Source organism: Colletes latitarsis, chromosome 3 (genome assembly GCF_051014445.1).
Source record: "Colletes latitarsis isolate SP2378_abdomen chromosome 3, iyColLati1, whole genome shotgun sequence".
Taxonomy (NCBI): domain Eukaryota; kingdom Metazoa; phylum Arthropoda; class Insecta; order Hymenoptera; family Colletidae; genus Colletes; species Colletes latitarsis.
In genome coordinates, this window is record NC_135136.1 from 40,332,822 (window position 1) to 40,352,398 (window position 19,577).

The 19,577-nt window shown below is 28.9% G+C and overlaps 3 protein-coding genes across 7 annotated transcripts; 2 read left to right on the top strand and 1 right to left on the bottom strand.

The window, feature by feature from the left end:
• Positions 1-537: 537 nt before the first annotated feature.
• LOC143352066 (serine/threonine-protein kinase SIK3) lies at positions 538-9,097 on the bottom strand. Of its 2 annotated transcripts, XM_076784269.1 has the most exons (13): positions 8,926-9,097; positions 7,747-8,043; positions 7,473-7,643; positions 7,230-7,353; positions 7,036-7,156; positions 6,707-6,944; positions 6,311-6,635; positions 6,100-6,233; positions 5,872-6,031; positions 5,120-5,257; positions 4,721-4,942; positions 4,384-4,580; positions 538-4,250 (listed from the first exon to the last, which is right to left on the bottom strand). In XM_076784269.1, exons 1-13 carry the CDS (start codon positions 9,076-9,078, stop codon positions 3,747-3,749), a joined length of 2,784 nt encoding a protein of 927 aa, XP_076640384.1. In that variant the 5' UTR covers positions 9,079-9,097; the 3' UTR covers positions 538-3,746. The 2 variants fall into 2 exon arrangements, with proteins under 2 accessions (XP_076640384.1, XP_076640385.1); XM_076784270.1 differs by lacking the exon at positions 5,120-5,257.
• A 637-nt stretch (positions 9,098-9,734) lies between these two features.
• Zip102b (Zinc/iron regulated transporter-related protein 102B) lies at positions 9,735-12,140 on the top strand. 2 transcript variants are annotated; one of them, XM_076784271.1, is made up of 5 exons: positions 9,735-10,327; positions 10,478-10,604; positions 10,885-11,111; positions 11,213-11,347; positions 11,431-12,140. In XM_076784271.1, the coding sequence occupies exons 1-5, from the start codon at positions 10,232-10,234 to the stop codon at positions 11,674-11,676; spliced, it is 831 nt and encodes a 276-aa protein (XP_076640386.1). In that variant the 5' UTR covers positions 9,735-10,231; the 3' UTR covers positions 11,677-12,140. The 2 variants fall into 2 exon arrangements, with proteins under 2 accessions (XP_076640386.1, XP_076640388.1); XM_076784273.1 differs by having other exon boundaries at positions 9,754-10,327; positions 10,425-10,604.
• Positions 12,141-12,728: 588 nt separating this feature from the next.
• On the top strand, positions 12,729-19,561 carry Lkb1 (Lkb1/serine/threonine kinase 11). 3 transcript variants are annotated; one of them, XM_076761897.1, is made up of 7 exons: positions 12,729-12,764; positions 12,840-13,234; positions 14,612-14,732; positions 15,160-15,345; positions 15,487-15,623; positions 15,722-16,065; positions 17,186-19,561. In XM_076761897.1, exons 2-7 carry the CDS (start codon positions 12,891-12,893, stop codon positions 17,344-17,346), a joined length of 1,293 nt encoding a protein of 430 aa, XP_076618012.1. In that variant the 5' UTR covers positions 12,729-12,764; positions 12,840-12,890; the 3' UTR covers positions 17,347-19,561. The 3 variants fall into 3 exon arrangements, with proteins under 3 accessions (XP_076618012.1, XP_076618011.1, XP_076618014.1); XM_076761896.1 differs by lacking the exon at positions 12,729-12,764 and having other exon boundaries at positions 12,776-13,234; XM_076761899.1 differs by lacking the exons at positions 12,729-12,764; positions 17,186-19,561 and adding an exon at positions 16,717-16,842 and having other exon boundaries at positions 12,776-13,234.
• The last annotated feature ends 16 nt before the right edge of the window (positions 19,562-19,577 follow it).

Consider the following 19,577-nt stretch of genomic DNA (forward strand, 5'->3'; position numbering starts at 1 on the left):
GCTCGGTTTTTATGCAACATATTGGAGCCTAACTGACCGCTGATTGGCTGAGGGGGTCGCTAGTTGATAGATATGATCAATAATTCAAAATAACATTAAAGAATCATTATTTGAAATAATGGCATACTCATAGATATATAATAGAATTTCTACATATTCTTCGCCAAAATACGCGTTGTTTGCATTTTGAAACATTAAAATCCTCCAATCCGTTTAGAAGTTATAATGTTTTAAACATACGCATGAAATTTCAAGCGAACATTTCTGTATGTTTAAAACATTATAATGTAATTATAAGAAGTGCCGAGCTCAGGTAACATGGCTTGTATGGTAGGATATGTCGACTTTTCCTACCACTCCGTTTAACGCTAAGGAAAGTAAATACATATATAGTGCATACATATATTTAGTCTTATTCTTATTATAAAGGATATTAAATGGCACCTTAGATGATAAATGACAACACATTATTGTTACTTCTAAGAGAGTATAAAATGAACAAAAACATAAAAAATGCACAAGTCTTGAATATTTCTTTTATTTTTATTTTATCATATTTAATCAATATGTATTGTATCTACCTAGCCATTAGTATATTTAAAAATCACAGTCTTAGTTGAAGAATTGACAGCAGAAAATACTATCTGTATCCTATCCATATAATAAATGTTTACAATGTACATAGTTTGTTTCTGCATACATACACACTGTATGTATCCTAAATGAATAATTATGTATAATGTGTTATGTACAATAGTTTGGATTATGTTGATCTACACTTTCCATTGGTATGCACTGTTGTGCGTAATTTTTAGCATTGTATGCCCAATTTCCATAAACAAAGAATTTTTTGTTCAAACAAAACCGAAACCGTAATTTGGAATAAAGTCTCAAAATTGGTTTGTTTACACGAAACGGAATTATTTTTTATACAAAAAACGATATATGACAGTTTTAATTATATACAAAATATGAAAAATATTTAAATATAATTTAGAAAAATAAGTTTCTTGTAGAATTAAATTATTGCTTTAGGATATTCTTGCAAGTATATATCAGGTGTGTAACCACTTTCTTTTTATTCTAGTAATATACTTAATTCATATACCAATAGTTGTATTTTTAAATACCAGTACATAATATAATATGAAATATCCAAAAACAATATCTTTCCTACAATTATCTATAATGAAATATATCATTTATGTAGATAAAAAAAGTGTTTGTATTGCAAGATGAACAATCTTCAAGAAATTATTAATATATATTACAATATTCAATGATATATTCATTATAATTTTCGTCTAAGTGCACATGTATTGAAATTGTTATCTAAGTAAAATATACCAAAGAAGTAACACAAATTATAAAACAATTAATGAACAATAAATTATGGAAATTAGGCATTATATAATTTTCAAAGGCTACTCTCACTTGGCTAACTAATAAATTATTCATACAACTAAAAAGAAAAAGTGAATTTATTTACGTTTTGATTTAAATAATATGAACGCATTTTTGGTTTCTTCAAACCATGGTAATATTATTAAGATACATAGTCAATATGTACACATTTTTATAAGAAAATTGATAATAAAATATATTGTAAGAACATTTACGTATTAACAAAGATCGAATGAATCAGAGTATTAAAAATAGTTAACTCAAATAGAATAGCCTGTATAATGTACATTTCAGAGATCTCTAAATAGTACGCATCATGTATATACATCAAATTTCGTTATGTACATAAATATAGAAGTATCATTACTTCCAGCAAATTCAAATTAACTCACGATTAAAATTGGAATACTCTAACAAAAAATGTACTGGTTCAAGAAGTATACAATGCTATATAATTCTGCTTGCAGAATACAGCTTATATTTAATACATACATTATTTTTTAAGTTATACCTTTGGATATATTGTAAAATATAAAAATCAATCAAAATGATACTACATAAAATATATTATGTAAGTTTGTTGAGGAAGTAACAAAATTAAATTATTGCAATATTACTTTCTGAAATAAAAAGGAAATAAGCACTGATGTGATAAGATATAATATTAACGTATGAGTACAAAAAATATACTATACAAGGTATTTCCTTTAACGTGAACATTTGTAATATCTCAATTTCTGTTGAAAACACAAAGAAAACAAAAAAAATGATTATTTTAAACTGTTTGCAAAAATCTTCGTTCACTGAAATATTCCTTTGCATTTTTTGTTGACTCTTTTTGTATCTTAAAAAAAGAAGATATTCTAGATGTGTATCTTTAAGGAAATATCCTGTACATAAGTTGTATTCTGCAAAGTGTACATTGTAACTTGCACTATTGACAAAAAACCTTTCTTCACTTATTTTTTTGTTGTTGCTTACTTCATAAACAAGTAAATTTAGAAAAATATCTTGTTTACATTATATGAATTAAATCTTCTATTTCTTTCGTACACGACACTAATATAATGTCTTTTATCTAATCATTGTAACATAATAATAAGAATATGTGCCAACCTAGTTACAATTTCTTCTTGCATTAACTAGCAATTACTATGAATGCTTATATCTTCCTTTTGTTTTTAAAACACGAGCAGTAAAAGATATACCCCTCATGTTCAACAATATAAAAGCAACTCGACTCTTTGGTTACACAAGGGAGAGCTAGTTGCACACTTTCCTTTTTAAACTGTGACAATTAAATGCTTAATAAATGAAACAGATGGAAAGCACACTTCTCGTACATCAATGCTTTATGGTTTCAAAGATTCATAAAATCATTGATACTGAAATTACTAAGCAAATATCATTCGTTCATAAGTTGCAATAAACGCAAATATATGATTTTAAAAAAGAAAGATATACAATCGTAACTCAGTCTGTGTAGTTTTTGAATTATGAACCACAATGTGTTTGCACTATATAAAGATTATGTATACATTTTTAGCTACTAAAATTAAATTACCCAACAAAGTGGTATTTGTACCAGAAACAAAAAGGCAAATCTTGCACTCCCAATTAACATAAAAGACAGGAAAAGATTTCGATCTTTGTAGGAGAAATATTTACAAACATGGAATATAGACCATGAAATTAAAACTGTTTGCAATGGCAATCGAATAAATATAGTAAATCCCATATAAAACATCCCCACTACGTTAGAAAGACATGTATCATGAAAGTACTTGCCACCGAATCCGGTACAAAAGACGCTGTTCTTTTATCTATGCTAAAAAGGGCACCCGATCATGATTTAAACAGTAAATTATGAATTTACTATCTATAAACTTCTAACATGAAGATAAACATTCTACAAAAAGGAATGGTGTGTGATGTACATTACGATTAAACTTCCATGAAAATCGTCCTGTTTTGTTAATACTTAATCATTTAAAAATAGCAGAACCTCAACTTGCCTGTTTAAGGATATTAAAGTCTTAATACCAAGACTTTAAAAGAAGTTTTTAGTAGAACATTTTCGTTCCAACTTCATATTATGCGCAAGTAAACCTAAAACTTTTCTTTTTTCGATTTATATGTTAAAAAAAGAAAAAAAAAGACCCACATTCAAAAGTGAAGCACAATGAATGTTACACATATGAATGTATCAATATGAAGAATGGTATGCTTAAGGTACCGCTCGTATGTATGCAGCATGCATGTGCAATACTGTAATGAGTGGTGTGTGTGGCACCAGGAATGTAACGTAACATATAAGATATTATATTATATGCTGGTTGTCGTCAAACGGTAATGCACGAGATCAGCTGTTGACAAAGTTGACTGTATTGCAATTGGTCCCCACTAATTCTTCGCATTTTAATGCCTTTTACTTCTTTTTCTTCAGATTCACATACTCTCAGTTCGATTTGAACACCGCCTGGATATTCTAAACTAAGCCCACTACCTTTCACTTCTTCTCTATTAAAGATAAATCCCTTTGGTGGAGCTCTTGCATCTATAATTTGTTTCACACGGCCCAATATAGCTTCGGAATTCAATCTACTCGATTCATCCGATAAAGTGACTTCAACTTCCGTAGGTATTGATGTATTTAGCGGCCTACCGATACCTCGTGTGATACTGGGTCTTAAAGGATCACATGGTTCTGAGATAATAAAGCTGGGAAGAGGATTATAATGAGGTAATGTATCTTCAAGTGAATCAGGTGATGGAGATGGCGAGGGTGAACAACTGATAAGCGTTACTTGCCCTCCAAGATCTGTTATAGATATTTGAGGTGGCACCTACAACAAATAATCATTACATTGTAAATACTTTCGTAAAAATACTTAAACTATAAATTATATTATTTTTCAAATTATTTTCTTTAAAAAATAATACGGATCGCTTAAGTGACACTTGAAAATAATTACTTACTCTTGGTAATTCTACAGGATGTTCTTCCTGAATCATGTCCAAAGCAGGACTATTACTAGGTGAATAACTAACTGGTGTTGTTGCTGGTGATCTATGATGTCTTAGTGGACTCAAATCTAATGGCGTGGCTGGTGGTTGTGTTGGAGTACCATGTACAATGCTGCCTTGTACTGTTGCTGTGGTTAGTCCACTCAAACCTATTAATAAAACAAATAATTACTGAAATTACTTGAAGCACGATGAAGAATCTTATAATTTAATCTTAACATTTAAAATATTATTAATTGATTTAAATGAAAATGAATAAAAATTTGTAAATATATGAAGTAAAGAATACCTTGTGTGATTGCTGCTACCCCTCTCTCATGTACAGGAGATCCAGGTATACTTGCAGGACTATGCGACGGAGATGCTAACCTTTGCAGTTGTTGATACTCTTGTTGAAGTGCCTGAATTCCAGGTCCAGATGGACCTGAACCCTCTGATGCTCTCCGAACGGGCGAGTACCTTTCAGTGGCAACATGAGTGCTTGGTTCCTTATACGAGTCTCTATTACCAACTGAAAACAGTAAAATAAAATATTGAACTATGTATTTATTAAAATTGTGTAAAACGTACTTGTACACATCATACAATGTACATAAATATATAACGATGTTAATAGTGGATTTATAGAACGTAGAACAAATTTGTCCGAATTACATAAAATGCAAAAAGAAATCCACACAAGAATTACCAGTGCTAGTGTGGTACAAAGAAGTCTTCCTGTGGTGTGGAAGCGTTGATCCTCTAAGGTGAGTTGGTAAGAGTCGTGATGGAAGGTAAGCTCTATTCATCCTAGCTTCCACCTCCATAACCATTTCCGGATTTATAACTACATGCATATTACCAACCAACGAGGCATGGCAGTGCAGTGGACACAAAAAAACCATGCAAAATTAAAAATAAAATCAAATGAAACATTATATAAATGCTAAAGTAAAAAAATTTTTAAAGAACGTGGTAAATAAAATGCACATATGTGTTGTATTTAGAAAATAAAATAATATATAACGTGAAAGATCTATTTACATATAGTATACAATAAATCAAGATAATACAATAATTACAGTGCTTAATAAAGATGTGTAAATATGTGAAATACATGTAAATAAGTAAATATAGTTTATAGACTTACTTTATCAAGTAATTTTTACTGGTAGCTAAGACCGATTTATTGTAAAACTTATAAGTAAACATTTTCCATGCAATATAGTACTATAAAGGAGGAAAAAAACATACCAATATACAAATACTGCAAGAGCAACGAGGTACGAACAAGGCATAATGATCATACTTACAGCTTTAAAAACGAAGTAATATAGCAAGCTTTTAAACTAACTGATATAGCAAATCATAATAATCAAATCTCACTGAGATGGTATGAAATATGATGTAATAAAGTGCACCGATAATGTGCACACGAATACCTGAAAGATATAATAGTACCTGGTCTTTGCATGACGGCAGTAAGACCACTTCGTCTTCTTCTATCACTGCCTCCACTTCCACTTCCGCTATTATTGCCATTCGTATCTCCACTTCCACTACTGACTCCTACGTTTAATGACTGAGTACATGGTACAAGTGTTGGGCTTCCACTTTGAATCTGTTAATGGTACAAAGTTTAAATATGAACTTTAAGTAATTTTTAATATTTTTTACTATTTCTCTTACAGGTTGCAAATGTTCTCTACTGCCCGGTTGACTCCAATTTCCGTCGTCTCCACTACCAGAACCACTACCATGTTGTTGATAAAAGACATGAAGATTAGCTCCACCATCTGAAGCTCTTCTACCAAAACTTCCCGCTACATTCAAGCAAATATTTATTAAAAAATAACATAATTAATCGTTGGGTATCGTAGAAATAATTTATGTTACTCACTTGCTCCCATAACGGGAGGTGGTTTCAATAAATGCTGATCCTTGATTTGAAAGTTCTGTGGTGGTTGATGTTGAACTAAAGGAAGGTTTAATGGCAAATTTGTATGAGGTAACACCTGAGGATCAGTATTATTACACTGTAGTATAGGAAGGAGTCGCAGTGCCGGATCGCCCGATGTATGATTATAATTATATGGATATTGTGTAGGTGGTTGATGTGCTGTATCTCCAGGTCCTACTGTATGTCTTCTTGTTGTGTGATAAGGTGTACCAGGTGTTAATTGCATTCCACTCCTTTCTTCAGTTTCTGCTTCTGCATCACCATACTGAAAAAGAAAGAATTATAAAATAACGTTAATATTTACACAATTGAAATAAAACTATTTATAAATATTACCTTTTCTAATTGATGCGCTCCATCAGGAGCATAATCTCCTGGTATAGTTTGAATACTGGGTAAACTAGGCATTGTTGGTTCTAATTGATCAACAAGAAGATTATATATTGCTGATACATGATCGAAAGCATTCCCTTGAACTGCTTTTAATAATGTGTCTGCACTGAGTCCTGGTAATCTTAACATATTTTCTATTACTAACTGATTTAGCTGTAGTGGCACATTTTCAGAATTGCACCTACAAATACATGATTAAACAATCTCACAATATGACATTTTTAATTTGTTCCTCATAAGTGTAATGTATTATCATTAACATTTCTATGTACCCTCCTGGTTCAGGTTCTGTTACACCATCTCCGCCCATCCAGGAGTGTGCTAAAATCTGTGAGATACTTAAACGTCGTTCTGGTTCTACTACCAACATATGTCTAATCAGTTTCTCGCATTCTACAAAAACAAGTAAATTGCAGAATAAATCAGAATTATAGAAAACAATTGTCTGTAGGACAACATTTTATACCTGCAGACATAAAAAACGGTATTCTAAATTTTCCTGAGATTACTACGGAACGTAACAGTTGCATTGTAGGTCCATCAAATGGCAATGCACCACAAACCAATATATACAAAACAACACCAAGGCTCTGAAATCAATTACTTATATCAAATAATTGATACTGATTACTTAGGGTATTTTACATGTACTAAAACTGTAATAAAAAAAATACTACCGAAATTAGGACTTCAACAATTTGTAACATACCCATACATCAGCCCTTGGGCCATCATACTGTTTTCCTTCAAAAATTTCAGGAGCAGCATATGGTGGTGATCCACACCAAGTGCTAAGTGGAACACCTGGAGTATATTCATTACTAAATCCAAAGTCTGCAAGTTTTATATTATTGTCTGCATCAAGTAGTAAATTCTCAGCCTAAAATAATAAAATATACAGATGCATATAATTACGTGAAATTAATTTCATTTTTCTAAATTTCTAATACTTTAATAATTAAGAAACAGATATGCATTTAGACCTTAAGATCTCGATGAACGACTCTTTGTTGATGGAGATAACGAACAGCAAGAACAATTTGACGAAAAATTCTTCTTGCTTCTGGTTCTGGCATTCTTCCATTCCGTACAAGATGATCAAATATCTCTCCTCCAGGAGCATATTCAGTGACTAAATATATCATCTTGTCTGTTTCCATTACTTGATATAATCTTATGATATGTGGATGCCTTAATCGTTTCATTATGTGTACTTCGCGAAAAATTTTAGCCAAATTTTCTTCATTCAACTTTGTTTTATCTATTATTTTAATAGCCACCTATAATAGAAATATGATTACATATGTAATAATTACTTTAATAATTAATAAATGAAGGTCTCAATAATATTAATAATATATGTTATACATGATACATATTTATAAATCACAAAAAATTAATATTGATTTTATATATGAATTTAATTAAATACTTTCATAAGTATACCAATTTAACATTATAAAATTAAATAAATATATGTATTGGTATACATAATAAACCATGTGCACTGTCAAAAATTCTTTAAAATATTGAATCATTATAAATATATTTAATACATTAAGAAAAGAGTTATACTCATTACTTATTACGTGAGCTTCACACACTATTCAAAATATATAAGGCAATTATTAAATAAATAAATTCTATATTCTTTCATGTACTTATTGCATGGTTCTACAAATTAATTAAATTGTATTATCAAGAAACTATTCAATTATAGTACTATAACATTTGAATTGATTTTTGCATAAATAGAAAAGAATATACAAAGAGAAAAAAGCGACACAAACGGAATGTAAGTTGAAACAGAATATTGAATATACAAGTATATATCTATATAAATTTTCGTACAAACTAACACGCGATACTTTCATTTTCATTCTCAAAACGATATTTGACATGTAATAGCTGATAATAATTTGAAAAACATCGAAGAAACATATTTCAATCGATGTAGCAGTGTCTGTTGGTAATAGCGGTTTGCAAAACATTTTTTAAGCTTGCCAAGTCCCTTTATTCCATGACACCCTGTTATTAGATAGAAAGTCATTCAAAACAATAAAATAAGACGAAATTTACGCATTCACACTGTTATCCAAAGATATAACGACAAAATGACGGATTCTGTGTTTGTGAGAAAAATGTCTTAACAGCGGTCTTACCTTAGATTTTGTCACGACGTGGGTAGCCATTTTAACAACGGCAAAATTTCCCTTGCCAATAGTTTTCTCCAATTCATAATAACCAACACGGATAAGTTTGTTGACAGAAAATTCCTGCGAAACCTCATTGTGCGACGTCGTCGCGGATGCCATTTTTTAATTACTTGTCTCGCTCAACTCGTTACCAATCACTTACTGCTTAGTACATTAATATTTCCGATAGAGACGCCACCAGTCATTTCGATGCCTCTGCCATCTACCGAAATAGTTAAAATTAAAAAAATGTTCGCTATACACGGAAAATCGAGCGGTATCATTGCTTATAACGAACATATTACAACGATGTCTTATGTAAAATGTTTTATAACTATAGAATATATAAGGTTCGTTAATTTTCTTTATTTCTTGATTAAGCATTGTTTGTTTATTTTTTATGCGGTCAGGAGTAATTGTTGCATTTTCTCTCAAACTCATCACTAGAGGGCTGTTAATTCTCACAAGTTCTCATTTAAAACTTAATACTTTTAAATAGATAATCTTTTCAATCAGAAACATCTCTACAATTAAGACAATATTTGCAAAATAAGCATCACCGATGGTTTAATGAAATTAAACTGGTTTTGTTTATAACTTTGTAAATAAAAGTACAAAATTGTTCATTTCTTCCCCCTCCCCTGCTCATGTTCTAAACATTAATTTTTCTGTAGCCGCCTGTTACAGGCAACAGTATTTATGCAACTATATATAAGTATATTTTACAAACAGTACAATTCATATCAATTTAGATTTACTGACTTCTTGTTAAATTTATTAACAAAAGGTTGATGCTCCACTCCTATTTAGTTTATGGCGGTACATGAATATATTTAAATGGGTAGAAAAATGATTATTCCTTTTTAAATACATCAGTTTTCTGATGAGAAAGAATTTATTTTCGATGAATTGTTCAGATATACTATTGAAATACGTTAAATGTGGACCATATATGTAATCGAGGAAAATGAAAATTTTTATTAAATTATATTTTGTTACATCTAATATTGTGTCTTCTATGGTTGAAAAGTGGGTTGCTTTCGTATCATTGTTATACTCATAGTATTCACCGCGAAAATTGCTACGTAGACGAAAACAGATTGATAAGGATTGTCAAGAATTCATTTTTTAAGCAGAATGCAATAGTTAAGAATTAAATTCTTTTAACAAATATAACATAATTGATCGTTTGATTAAAACCGGAAATGTAAAAGTACTAGTTAGATGAAATAAACACTACTCATTTATTAAAAAGAATTATAAATCTTAAAAAATGGAAGAAAGTTCGGTTTTATGGATGCTTTCCTTCGTAATGCTTATTGGTTCCTGTATAGCTGGGTCCTTACCTTTAGTTATGAATTTGTCTGAGGTAATTTGTGTTTTGTTGCATGATAAATGAAAGGATAAAAGTTAATTTTTATCTATCATTTTCTGTAATTGTCATGCGCTTGAACTACTGGTTACAGATCCTACAAAGAACTCCATGATCATGAACATCATGAACCTTTAATCTTTCTAGGACAAATTACAACTGGTTTCGATACTTGGTGCTGGACTTCTTGTAGGCACTGCACTAGCTGTAATTATACCAGAAGGTATAAGAGTATTGTTTACTGGTGGAAACAACAGTGATCAAGGGTTTTACAGTTAGTATCTTATAGTAATTAAATTAAATTATAATAGTATTATTAATAAGTTAATTTATTTTATCTAATAGAAACAAAATGTTGTGTTTTTGTTATATAAAAAGGAATTAAGTATTGCATTTACATCTAAAACCAATTCAATTTATTACAAACGTTTTCCATGTATTAGTTTCTTATAAAAAATTATTTAATTTTTGCAGCTAATTAAAATATTTGAGAGTTAATTTTCATGTTATTTAATCAAAATGTAATTTATTGTTCTTGATCTTTATCTTTTTAGATGCTCCTCACTCCTTAATAGGTATTAGTTTAATACTTGGTTTTGTATTTATGCTTCTGGTTGATCAGTGCTCAGCTAGAAGAAATGGAGGAAGAGAAAGGAGCGTTACTGCTACTTTGGGCCTTGTAGTTCATGCAGCAGCTGATGGAATAGCATTAGGAGCTGCTGCAACTACATCACAAGCTGATGTAGAATTAATCGTATTTTTAGCAATAATGCTACATAAGGTACAAACAATGAAGTTATATAATATTCCTTATCTATAGTATATAGAAAATCGTACAAATTTGTAGTTTATATTAAACAAATAAGTCAAAAATATTTATAGGCACCTGCTGCATTTGGTCTTGTGTCATTTTTACTTCATGAGGGAGTAGATAGGAAAAGAATAGGTAGAAATCTTTTAATATTCTCTTTTGCCGCTCCTTGCCTTGCTCTTGTAACGTATTTTGGTATTGGAAAGGTAAATTATTATGAACCTATAAAATTTAGTTAATATTACTTGTATATTTGTAACGATTTAAGATTGTTATAATTTTTTTTTAGGAAGGAAAAGAAACGCTTAGTAATGTCAATGCAACTGGCCTGGCAATGTTGTTTAGTGCAGGTACATTCCTGTATGTTGCAACTGTGCATGTGTTGCCAGAATTAATGACGAGAAATAGCAATTACACGCATCTACCGACTGCCGAAAATGTGACAGTGTCTTCTGGACTTAAAGTTAAAGAAATATTAGTTTTAGTGATTGGTTCATTTTTACCTGCATTAATTACAACTGGTCACCATCATTGACGAAGTATCATACAGAACATTGCATTTGTGTTTTCACTATGTACAATATAAAATGTCCCCCTCATTAAAGGGTATAATTTTTTTACAAACTCCATGATTTTGGTCTAAAATCGTGAAACAATGTCTAAAAAATTTGTCAATTTAGACATTTTTTAAAATAATAACCAAGTGATATACTTTTATGTATTGTATATAACTGTAGAAATGGCATATCGTAATTATTATAAATTTGTAAAAATTTAAAGGTAGAAGTATAAGATACAAAACTATGTACAATAACTATAACATTTCAAATAAGTTTTCATTTTTCAATGATACTTCATAAATATTTATTGGTAAATGTAATTTTTGATACAAAAAATAATTTAAATTTTTTCTTTCCAATGTTGCTCTATGATGTTATTGTTACAGTATATTTTCTAAAATATATATAAAATATATACCTTAATAACTACGATTCATATAGTTATTTAGAATTAATTGAACAATACTATATGTGCACATTCAAACATTAAAATTAATCGATTTATTTATAGTATTCTATTTCATGTTTCTACTTTTTATGTAAAATATAAAAGAAAAAAATTTGTTTATTTCTAAAATTTGTCTTCTGATTATGACATACAACATTGTATGATCATGAAACTGAATTTTATAAAAAAAAAACAAAGATAGTTTACATGTTCTGCATTATTGTTAGTATGTTGTTATAATAATATGACTAGGAAAACAACTTTTATACGCATAAAGTATAATCATTTATTTACAAATATACAATAATTATTTCAATAAAAATGACATTTGACGTATATATTATTTTTTGTACACATATTTCCTGTTCAAATTAAAATAGTTTGTATTAAATCTCTTAATAATTTTCAATATATTTCCTTATTACAAAGAAGAGTAAAGTAAACTGTAAAATATAAAAGAATTTGAGAAAAAGAAATAAAAATCGAAGTGTTTATTGAAAATCGCAATATAATTCCAATAAGTGGACAATTGTTTTCAGATAACGTGATTGGAATACTTTCAAATTCGAGCGCTAGTATAGCCGGTGCATGTGTTCCGGAACTTGGGTGATGATGGTATCCTTTGTTATCACAAACCGTGGTGGCATACAGCTGTAATTCACAACAATGGTGGTGCCGGTCGTGTTTTAGGTTAAAGTTGCGTGGCTTCGAGTAACTTTAGTCCAATTAGCATTGTGAAAAATGGACAATAGGATCACAATATGTGACCCGGACGAAGAAGAAATCAACAATGAAATATTCCAGGATATCGAGCCAGTCACGTGGATCAATGACGATCCGAACTATGATTTGGATGAAATCAACATGTTCTTCCATAGGGTGGATTCTGATCAGATTATATACGAAGAAAAAAAGAAAAAATGTAAATTTATCGGTAAATATGTTATGGGTGATGTTCTTGGTGAAGGTAGTTACGGAAAGGTGAAAGAAGTGCTGGACTCAGAGACACTTTGTCGTAGAGCAGTGAAAATTTTAAAAAAGAAGAAACTTCGTAGAATCCCGAACGGAGAACTTAACGTTCAACGGTATGATAAATAAATTTTTCTATTCTTTTATGGTTTTTTTTTTATTTTCATAATAAGACTCATTATGGAATATTTTTAATTATTAGTAATATGTATTAGGTTGGTGCATGTAAAATGTTTAGGTTGATGTGAGTCAATTTGAACAATGTCTTTTAGAATTGCAACTTTCCTTGGATTTTTCCCTTAGTTGAGTCGTCAATGACATTGTCAACTTTTAATTTTGAAGGCTAACACTGTAACAAACATCTTACATTAGTATAATTTTTTTGTATTGTTGAATGTATTTGTACAATATCTATTGAATAGATTTTACATAAAACTCTTTTTTCTATCCTATAGCATATTAAAATTTATTATTAAATATTATTACATTTACTTATTGCAAATTTTACATTCTTAAGAAAACAACATTTCATGTGCATCAACCCAATATACAAATTATTAATTCTTTGTGGACTGGTGTCACTAAATAGATACAACAGACTTTCTGGTATTATGGATCCATGATATTATTATAAATATTTACAATATGTCTGTGATATCTTTTTCAAATAAATTAAGATGTTTTTGTTGTGTGACTAATACTTACTGCTAGGATTACATTTCTTAAATAATAGATAATGGTCCTTTCTGTACATATTTCTAATTGATCATATTGGTTTTGTGCCAAATGTATAAAACAAAACAGTAATGCAGTGGGCAAAAGTAAAGTATATTATTGTTGCAATATATGTTTATGTAAATCAGACTTGCATATTGTAAAAAACATTTGTTTTTATAATGTGCCAAAGGTTGTTTATGTAAATTAAAATTTATTACTTTTATAATGTAATCTTTAAGTAAATCATTTTTTTACAGCATGTTCCTAAAACTTCTTATCTAGGTTAATTCTTGCATGTTAGGTGGTCCAGTCCACAAAGGATTAAGATAAACACAGTACCAAATGAATTGTGTATTCTGCATTAAGTTGTATAATTTCTCATTAACTTAAAAAAAGACAAAAATAAGGGAATTTACTTACTTAAACTTTATATCAGTATAATGAAATTATAAAAGAAATTGATACATTACATGCAATGTAAATATTTTTGAAATTGTATTTTATAAATTATATAGTATCAATAAACATAAGACAGTAACATATTCAGTTTATATTATATAAATATTGCTAACATAAATTTATGACAAGAAATATAAATATTTAATATTAGAAACTTTAAAATGCATTCAGTATGATTCATTATGTATTCTTTCAATTTGCATAACATTTTCTTCTGAAAAGATTAGATTGGTATGCAAAGTTAACACATTTTTTTAAGTCATATATGTAATTACTTTCTATAATTCTAAATACTGTTTGTTCATGTTCATTAACAGGGAGATAAAACTATTAAGGATATTAAAACATAAGAATGTAATTAACCTTGTAGATGTTTTGTATAATGATGAAAAGGAGAAGATGTACCTAGTTATGGAATTTTGTGTATGTGGATTACAGGTAAAGTTTAAAATCCTTATACAGTTTATTTTAGAATGCATTGCACATATACATCTGCACAAATTGATACTTGATTATATTTATAGTTTCAGACACAATCCTTGAGAAAACTATCTCAACATTTATAAATGTTACACTTTTACAAAGATTTTGAAGCATTCTATTATATATATTGTAATAACTTTTAAAGTTCATTTGTGTCATTGTATGTCCAATGAGAATATAGAAAGAACAATTTTTGAAGTTGTTGATTTTAAAATGAGTATATTTGAAAGATATGAAACAACAAATACTTTTTCATACCATTAATTCAAGTATATTCCTTATGATATCTGGAAAGAATATTATTTTCTGCAATTGTTATATAGAATAAAGGACTGCATGGAATTAACAACAACTAGATTTCTATTTATTAGATCTTTTACAGGATATGTTGGGAAGCACACCACTCAAGAAGCTCCCAATTTGGCAAGCACATGATTATTTTTGTCAGTTGCTGGATGGTTTAGAATATCTCTACAGCAAAGGAATAGTACACAAAGATATAAAACCAGGAAATTTGTTGCTAGCTTTAGATGGTACATTAAAGATCAGTGATTTTGGAGTTGCAGAGGTATGTATTCAGTTTACTCTGTTTTCCAATTTTGGAGTAATCTTTCAAATTTTATTTTTATGTATTGAAATTTCAAAAAGCAATACTATTATGAACACCATAGACTGTTAAAATTTTACAATTTTGTAATCTTTCTATTAGGCATTAGATATGTTTTCTGAAGATGACACATGCAAGATGGGACAAGGTTCACCAGCATTTCAACCTCCTGAAATTGCAAATGGCTGTGAAACATTTTCTGGTTTTAAGGTAGATATATGGAGCAGTGGAGTTACATTGTAAGTGAATCTCACAAACTTTAACACATACAGATTTATATGATAAAATTATCAGTAAGTATAATTATTCTATTAATAAAGACGTGAATGTTTTGCAGGTATAATATAACAACAGGTCAATATCCTTTCCAAGGCGACAATATTTATAAATTATATGAAAATATAGGAAAAGGTGAATACACAATACCTGAAGAAGTTGAAGAGCCTTTAAAATCTCTTATACAAGGAATGTTACAAAAAGATTCAGATAAAAGATTTACTTTACAAGAAGTTAGAAAGCATCCATGGACTATATGCAGGCATCCTAAAACACAGGAAGAAGTGCCTATACCCCCTCTTAAGGGGCACAAGTGGCACAGTATGACTGTACTACCGTACCTGATGGAATATCATTACGGAGGTGACGACAATCCTACATATTACACTGAACATCAGTTAAATGGTATGTACTTCCTATATTTTCATTTTGCATCAGGCATTATGCATTATGGTATTCCAATTTTGTATTAAAGCTTAAATTTTTATATTATAGTATTTGATATTTTATTATTTGTTTGTTTGTTTGCGTGCGTGCGTGTGTGCTTGTAACTAATAAAAAAAAAGGTAAGGTAAGTGCATTGAGATTTGCATGTGTGGAACTATCTTAAAAAAGTATAAGAACCATTGATATTAATACATTTGATGCTTAATACATTATAATTAAAAGACTGCATTGTTGAATAGATGTCATTTAAATGTTATTATAGTTATAATAATAATATTATTTAGTGGATATGTGTGATTTGTTTAATTTGTATCAGTAAACTGTGTTTTAACAAAACGAGCACATCATTTGCATGCATTTGTTTGCAAACTAAGATTTGTATGGTATACTTTTATTGTTTTGTCGTAATAAATAAATATTGAAATAAATAAAACGAAAATTTTTCTTACAAATATGTTAAATCATACCAATTGTCTTATTACAAATAATTCCTTATGACACATCACAAAGGTGAAATATAACTGGAAAAATAATTCACCTATACAAATTATAGTCATAATAGAATAAAATACATAGGCAATTCAATAAAATACAGCTTTTGCTTTTCAGATTTTAAACGGAATACTGAACAATCTTTTTCAAATCGACTACTAGTATTCTTATCAAAGACATGCACCATTCTGTAACAATGACATACTTATACCTACCTATGATGTTGCGAGCTGATAAAAACGGGTACTCTCTATATAGTGTATACCCTGTTTTACCCCTACGTATTTTATAACGTTAAAAGTTTTATATAAAGCAAATATTGAATTGATATCTTTAACTCAATAGTGTTTGTTTTGAATAGTCATATGCATTAGCTTTTGCAATGTGCCATGCATGTACTAAAGTAATAGCAATAACATTACAATTATGACAAAAAGAAAATTTGTATTTTATACACTGCACGATTAAGCATAGTTACTAGTCTAACTTGTGTATTTAAAAGTGCATATTAAAATATTTTTAAAGGTATTAACCCTCATAATAAAAATACATAACAATCATTAATAAAATTTTCCTCTTTATCTAGAAGAAAAAAGACTTCAAGAAATGGATAGAATCAGTGAAGACCAAAAAACTACATGGAATAGTCACAACAGTAAACCAAATTCACATCAAAGTAAACGAAGATGGCGTAAACCAATCTCATGCATTAGTGTTAAGAAATTTCCGTCTTGCAAGCCATCGTGATTTGTCTTATTGTCATGCTTATCTTTTATTATATATTTTTCTGACTATGTCAGGTACAAAGTTTCTCTGAAGTGGAGATGACTGAGAATTTAATAAGTGCTGAAGTGCTAGGACAGTTACCTAGCTGCAGCTCGAATTGAGTATAAAATTTGAACTAATTCAAAAGCATTAAATGTAAACATTTGTGATATTAATATTAAATAGTCATAGTAGATAATTCATCATGCTCTATTAATGAGGTTAATGACTGGACGCCCAAATAAAGTGATTTTCTTTCGTGTGCCATAATGAAGTTACAATTATTAATGGTATCTATGGTTACGAAATTTTTTGTACAACTTTTTCCTCTTTCATTTCTTATTAATTTAGATGGTAAAGAGACATCAATTAAGAAAAACAGCATAAAGATTTATACAAAAATTTAGTAATAGTTATTATTGTCTTGTTTTATCATTTAAATTACTCTCGTGTTATTGGCAAATTGAAGATGTATCACTCTAAAGCTAATGTTGATAGCATTTTTTATTAATTTCATCATTATAAAACAAAAATGTTCTCTTCAATAATTAAGCAAAAGCAAAAAGTTTTGTTTGTCAAAGAAAAATTTTTACATTTCTCAAAGTTTCTATTTCAGGCTCCTTTATATATCATATTAACAAAGTATTTGCAACATAAGATCTCTGTAGTCTATATTGTCAAGGAGGGCAAGACACAGATTTTTCGAGCATATAATTTGCTTGGTGCTGGTTGATATCAAACGTATGTCACAAACATCGTTTTCAATCGATATTGAGAAATTCTCTCCAACATGTGTACATGTTAAGAATATTTTATATATAATTGTTATTTAGAAAACATGATCTGTGTTTTTAGGCTCTGCATATATTATAGTATTACCATTGTGAGATAACTTGCAGACACTTAACGCAATGCTTGTAACATGACTTAACACATAACAGATATCGATTTACCTATGATGCAAGAATGTAAGGATTGTTTCACATGTATACTTACAATAGATATTAATGAGGCGTACTTGAGTATTATTAAGGGTAAACATGATATTGTTGATTCATATATCTCCGTTTGAACTTCGTACTAAGTGTTTCAAATTCGTGCTTTAAAAGTATATAAAATATTGTCAATGTGGTGTGATAAACCTGACGTACGTTATCTCTGTATGCAGACACGTTACACACATATATTTCAAGTACGAATCATAAATTTAAGGTTTTTAAAATATGCGTTCGATCAATTTGTTTGGAGCAAAAATATATCGTATACTTGACACGTTTCCACGATAGAATTATTTATTTCTCACAGAATATATTCTTGGTGGCTAAAAAATTATAGAAATTCTACTATGGCTGGAATAAGTAATATTTTTTATCATATGCAAAGATTGAATGATATCGATATCGATATTATTTGAAATACCGTAATTTCATCTATATAATTTATATAAGAACAAAATCATAATGAAATGTTATAAAATAATGTATTACGTAAAATTCGAAGTATAACTAGTATGAAGTATAAATTGTTCTTTCCTTGCAGAAATTAAGGTGCCTAAATACTGCCAAGTACTCAAAGCACATGGAGAATAAACACACATTTTCTGATTGTACATATTATATATTGTTTTTATCTTTACATAAATAACAAGAAATCATAATTACGTTAAGTTAACTCGAATAAGAATGGAGAAAATAATAATAGAAAGTAGACGTTTAAACCAATTTTTTTCTTTTTAAATCTCTTTATCGTAAAATTGATTGCATATGCCGCATTGCAATAACATTGTTATAAAAAGGTGTATCATAATAATTTTATGGCGAAGTAAAATGTGTACATTGATGAAACGTGATAGCGAAATTTATATATTACTCTGTTAAATTTTTTTAATTATCGTATTTTACAAATTTAGAAATCTACAAGTGAAATTAACAAAATTGATAGCAGATTTAAAAAAGAAGACTTATACATAAAAAGTATATACGCATTATTTTTATATATTAGTCGATTATGTTCCCTAATATGTTTTTCAGTTATATGTATGTACATATTATATACACACAAGATACGTTCAACATGTTTAGATATATCTATAAAATTACCTCATTGATTTATTATGAAAACTGTTTTCAATTTTACGCTTTGTCATTTTAATTGTCAATTTATGTGCATGTCAAAAAGGTAATTTTCGTTTAAATTGTAAATAAAAATATTTA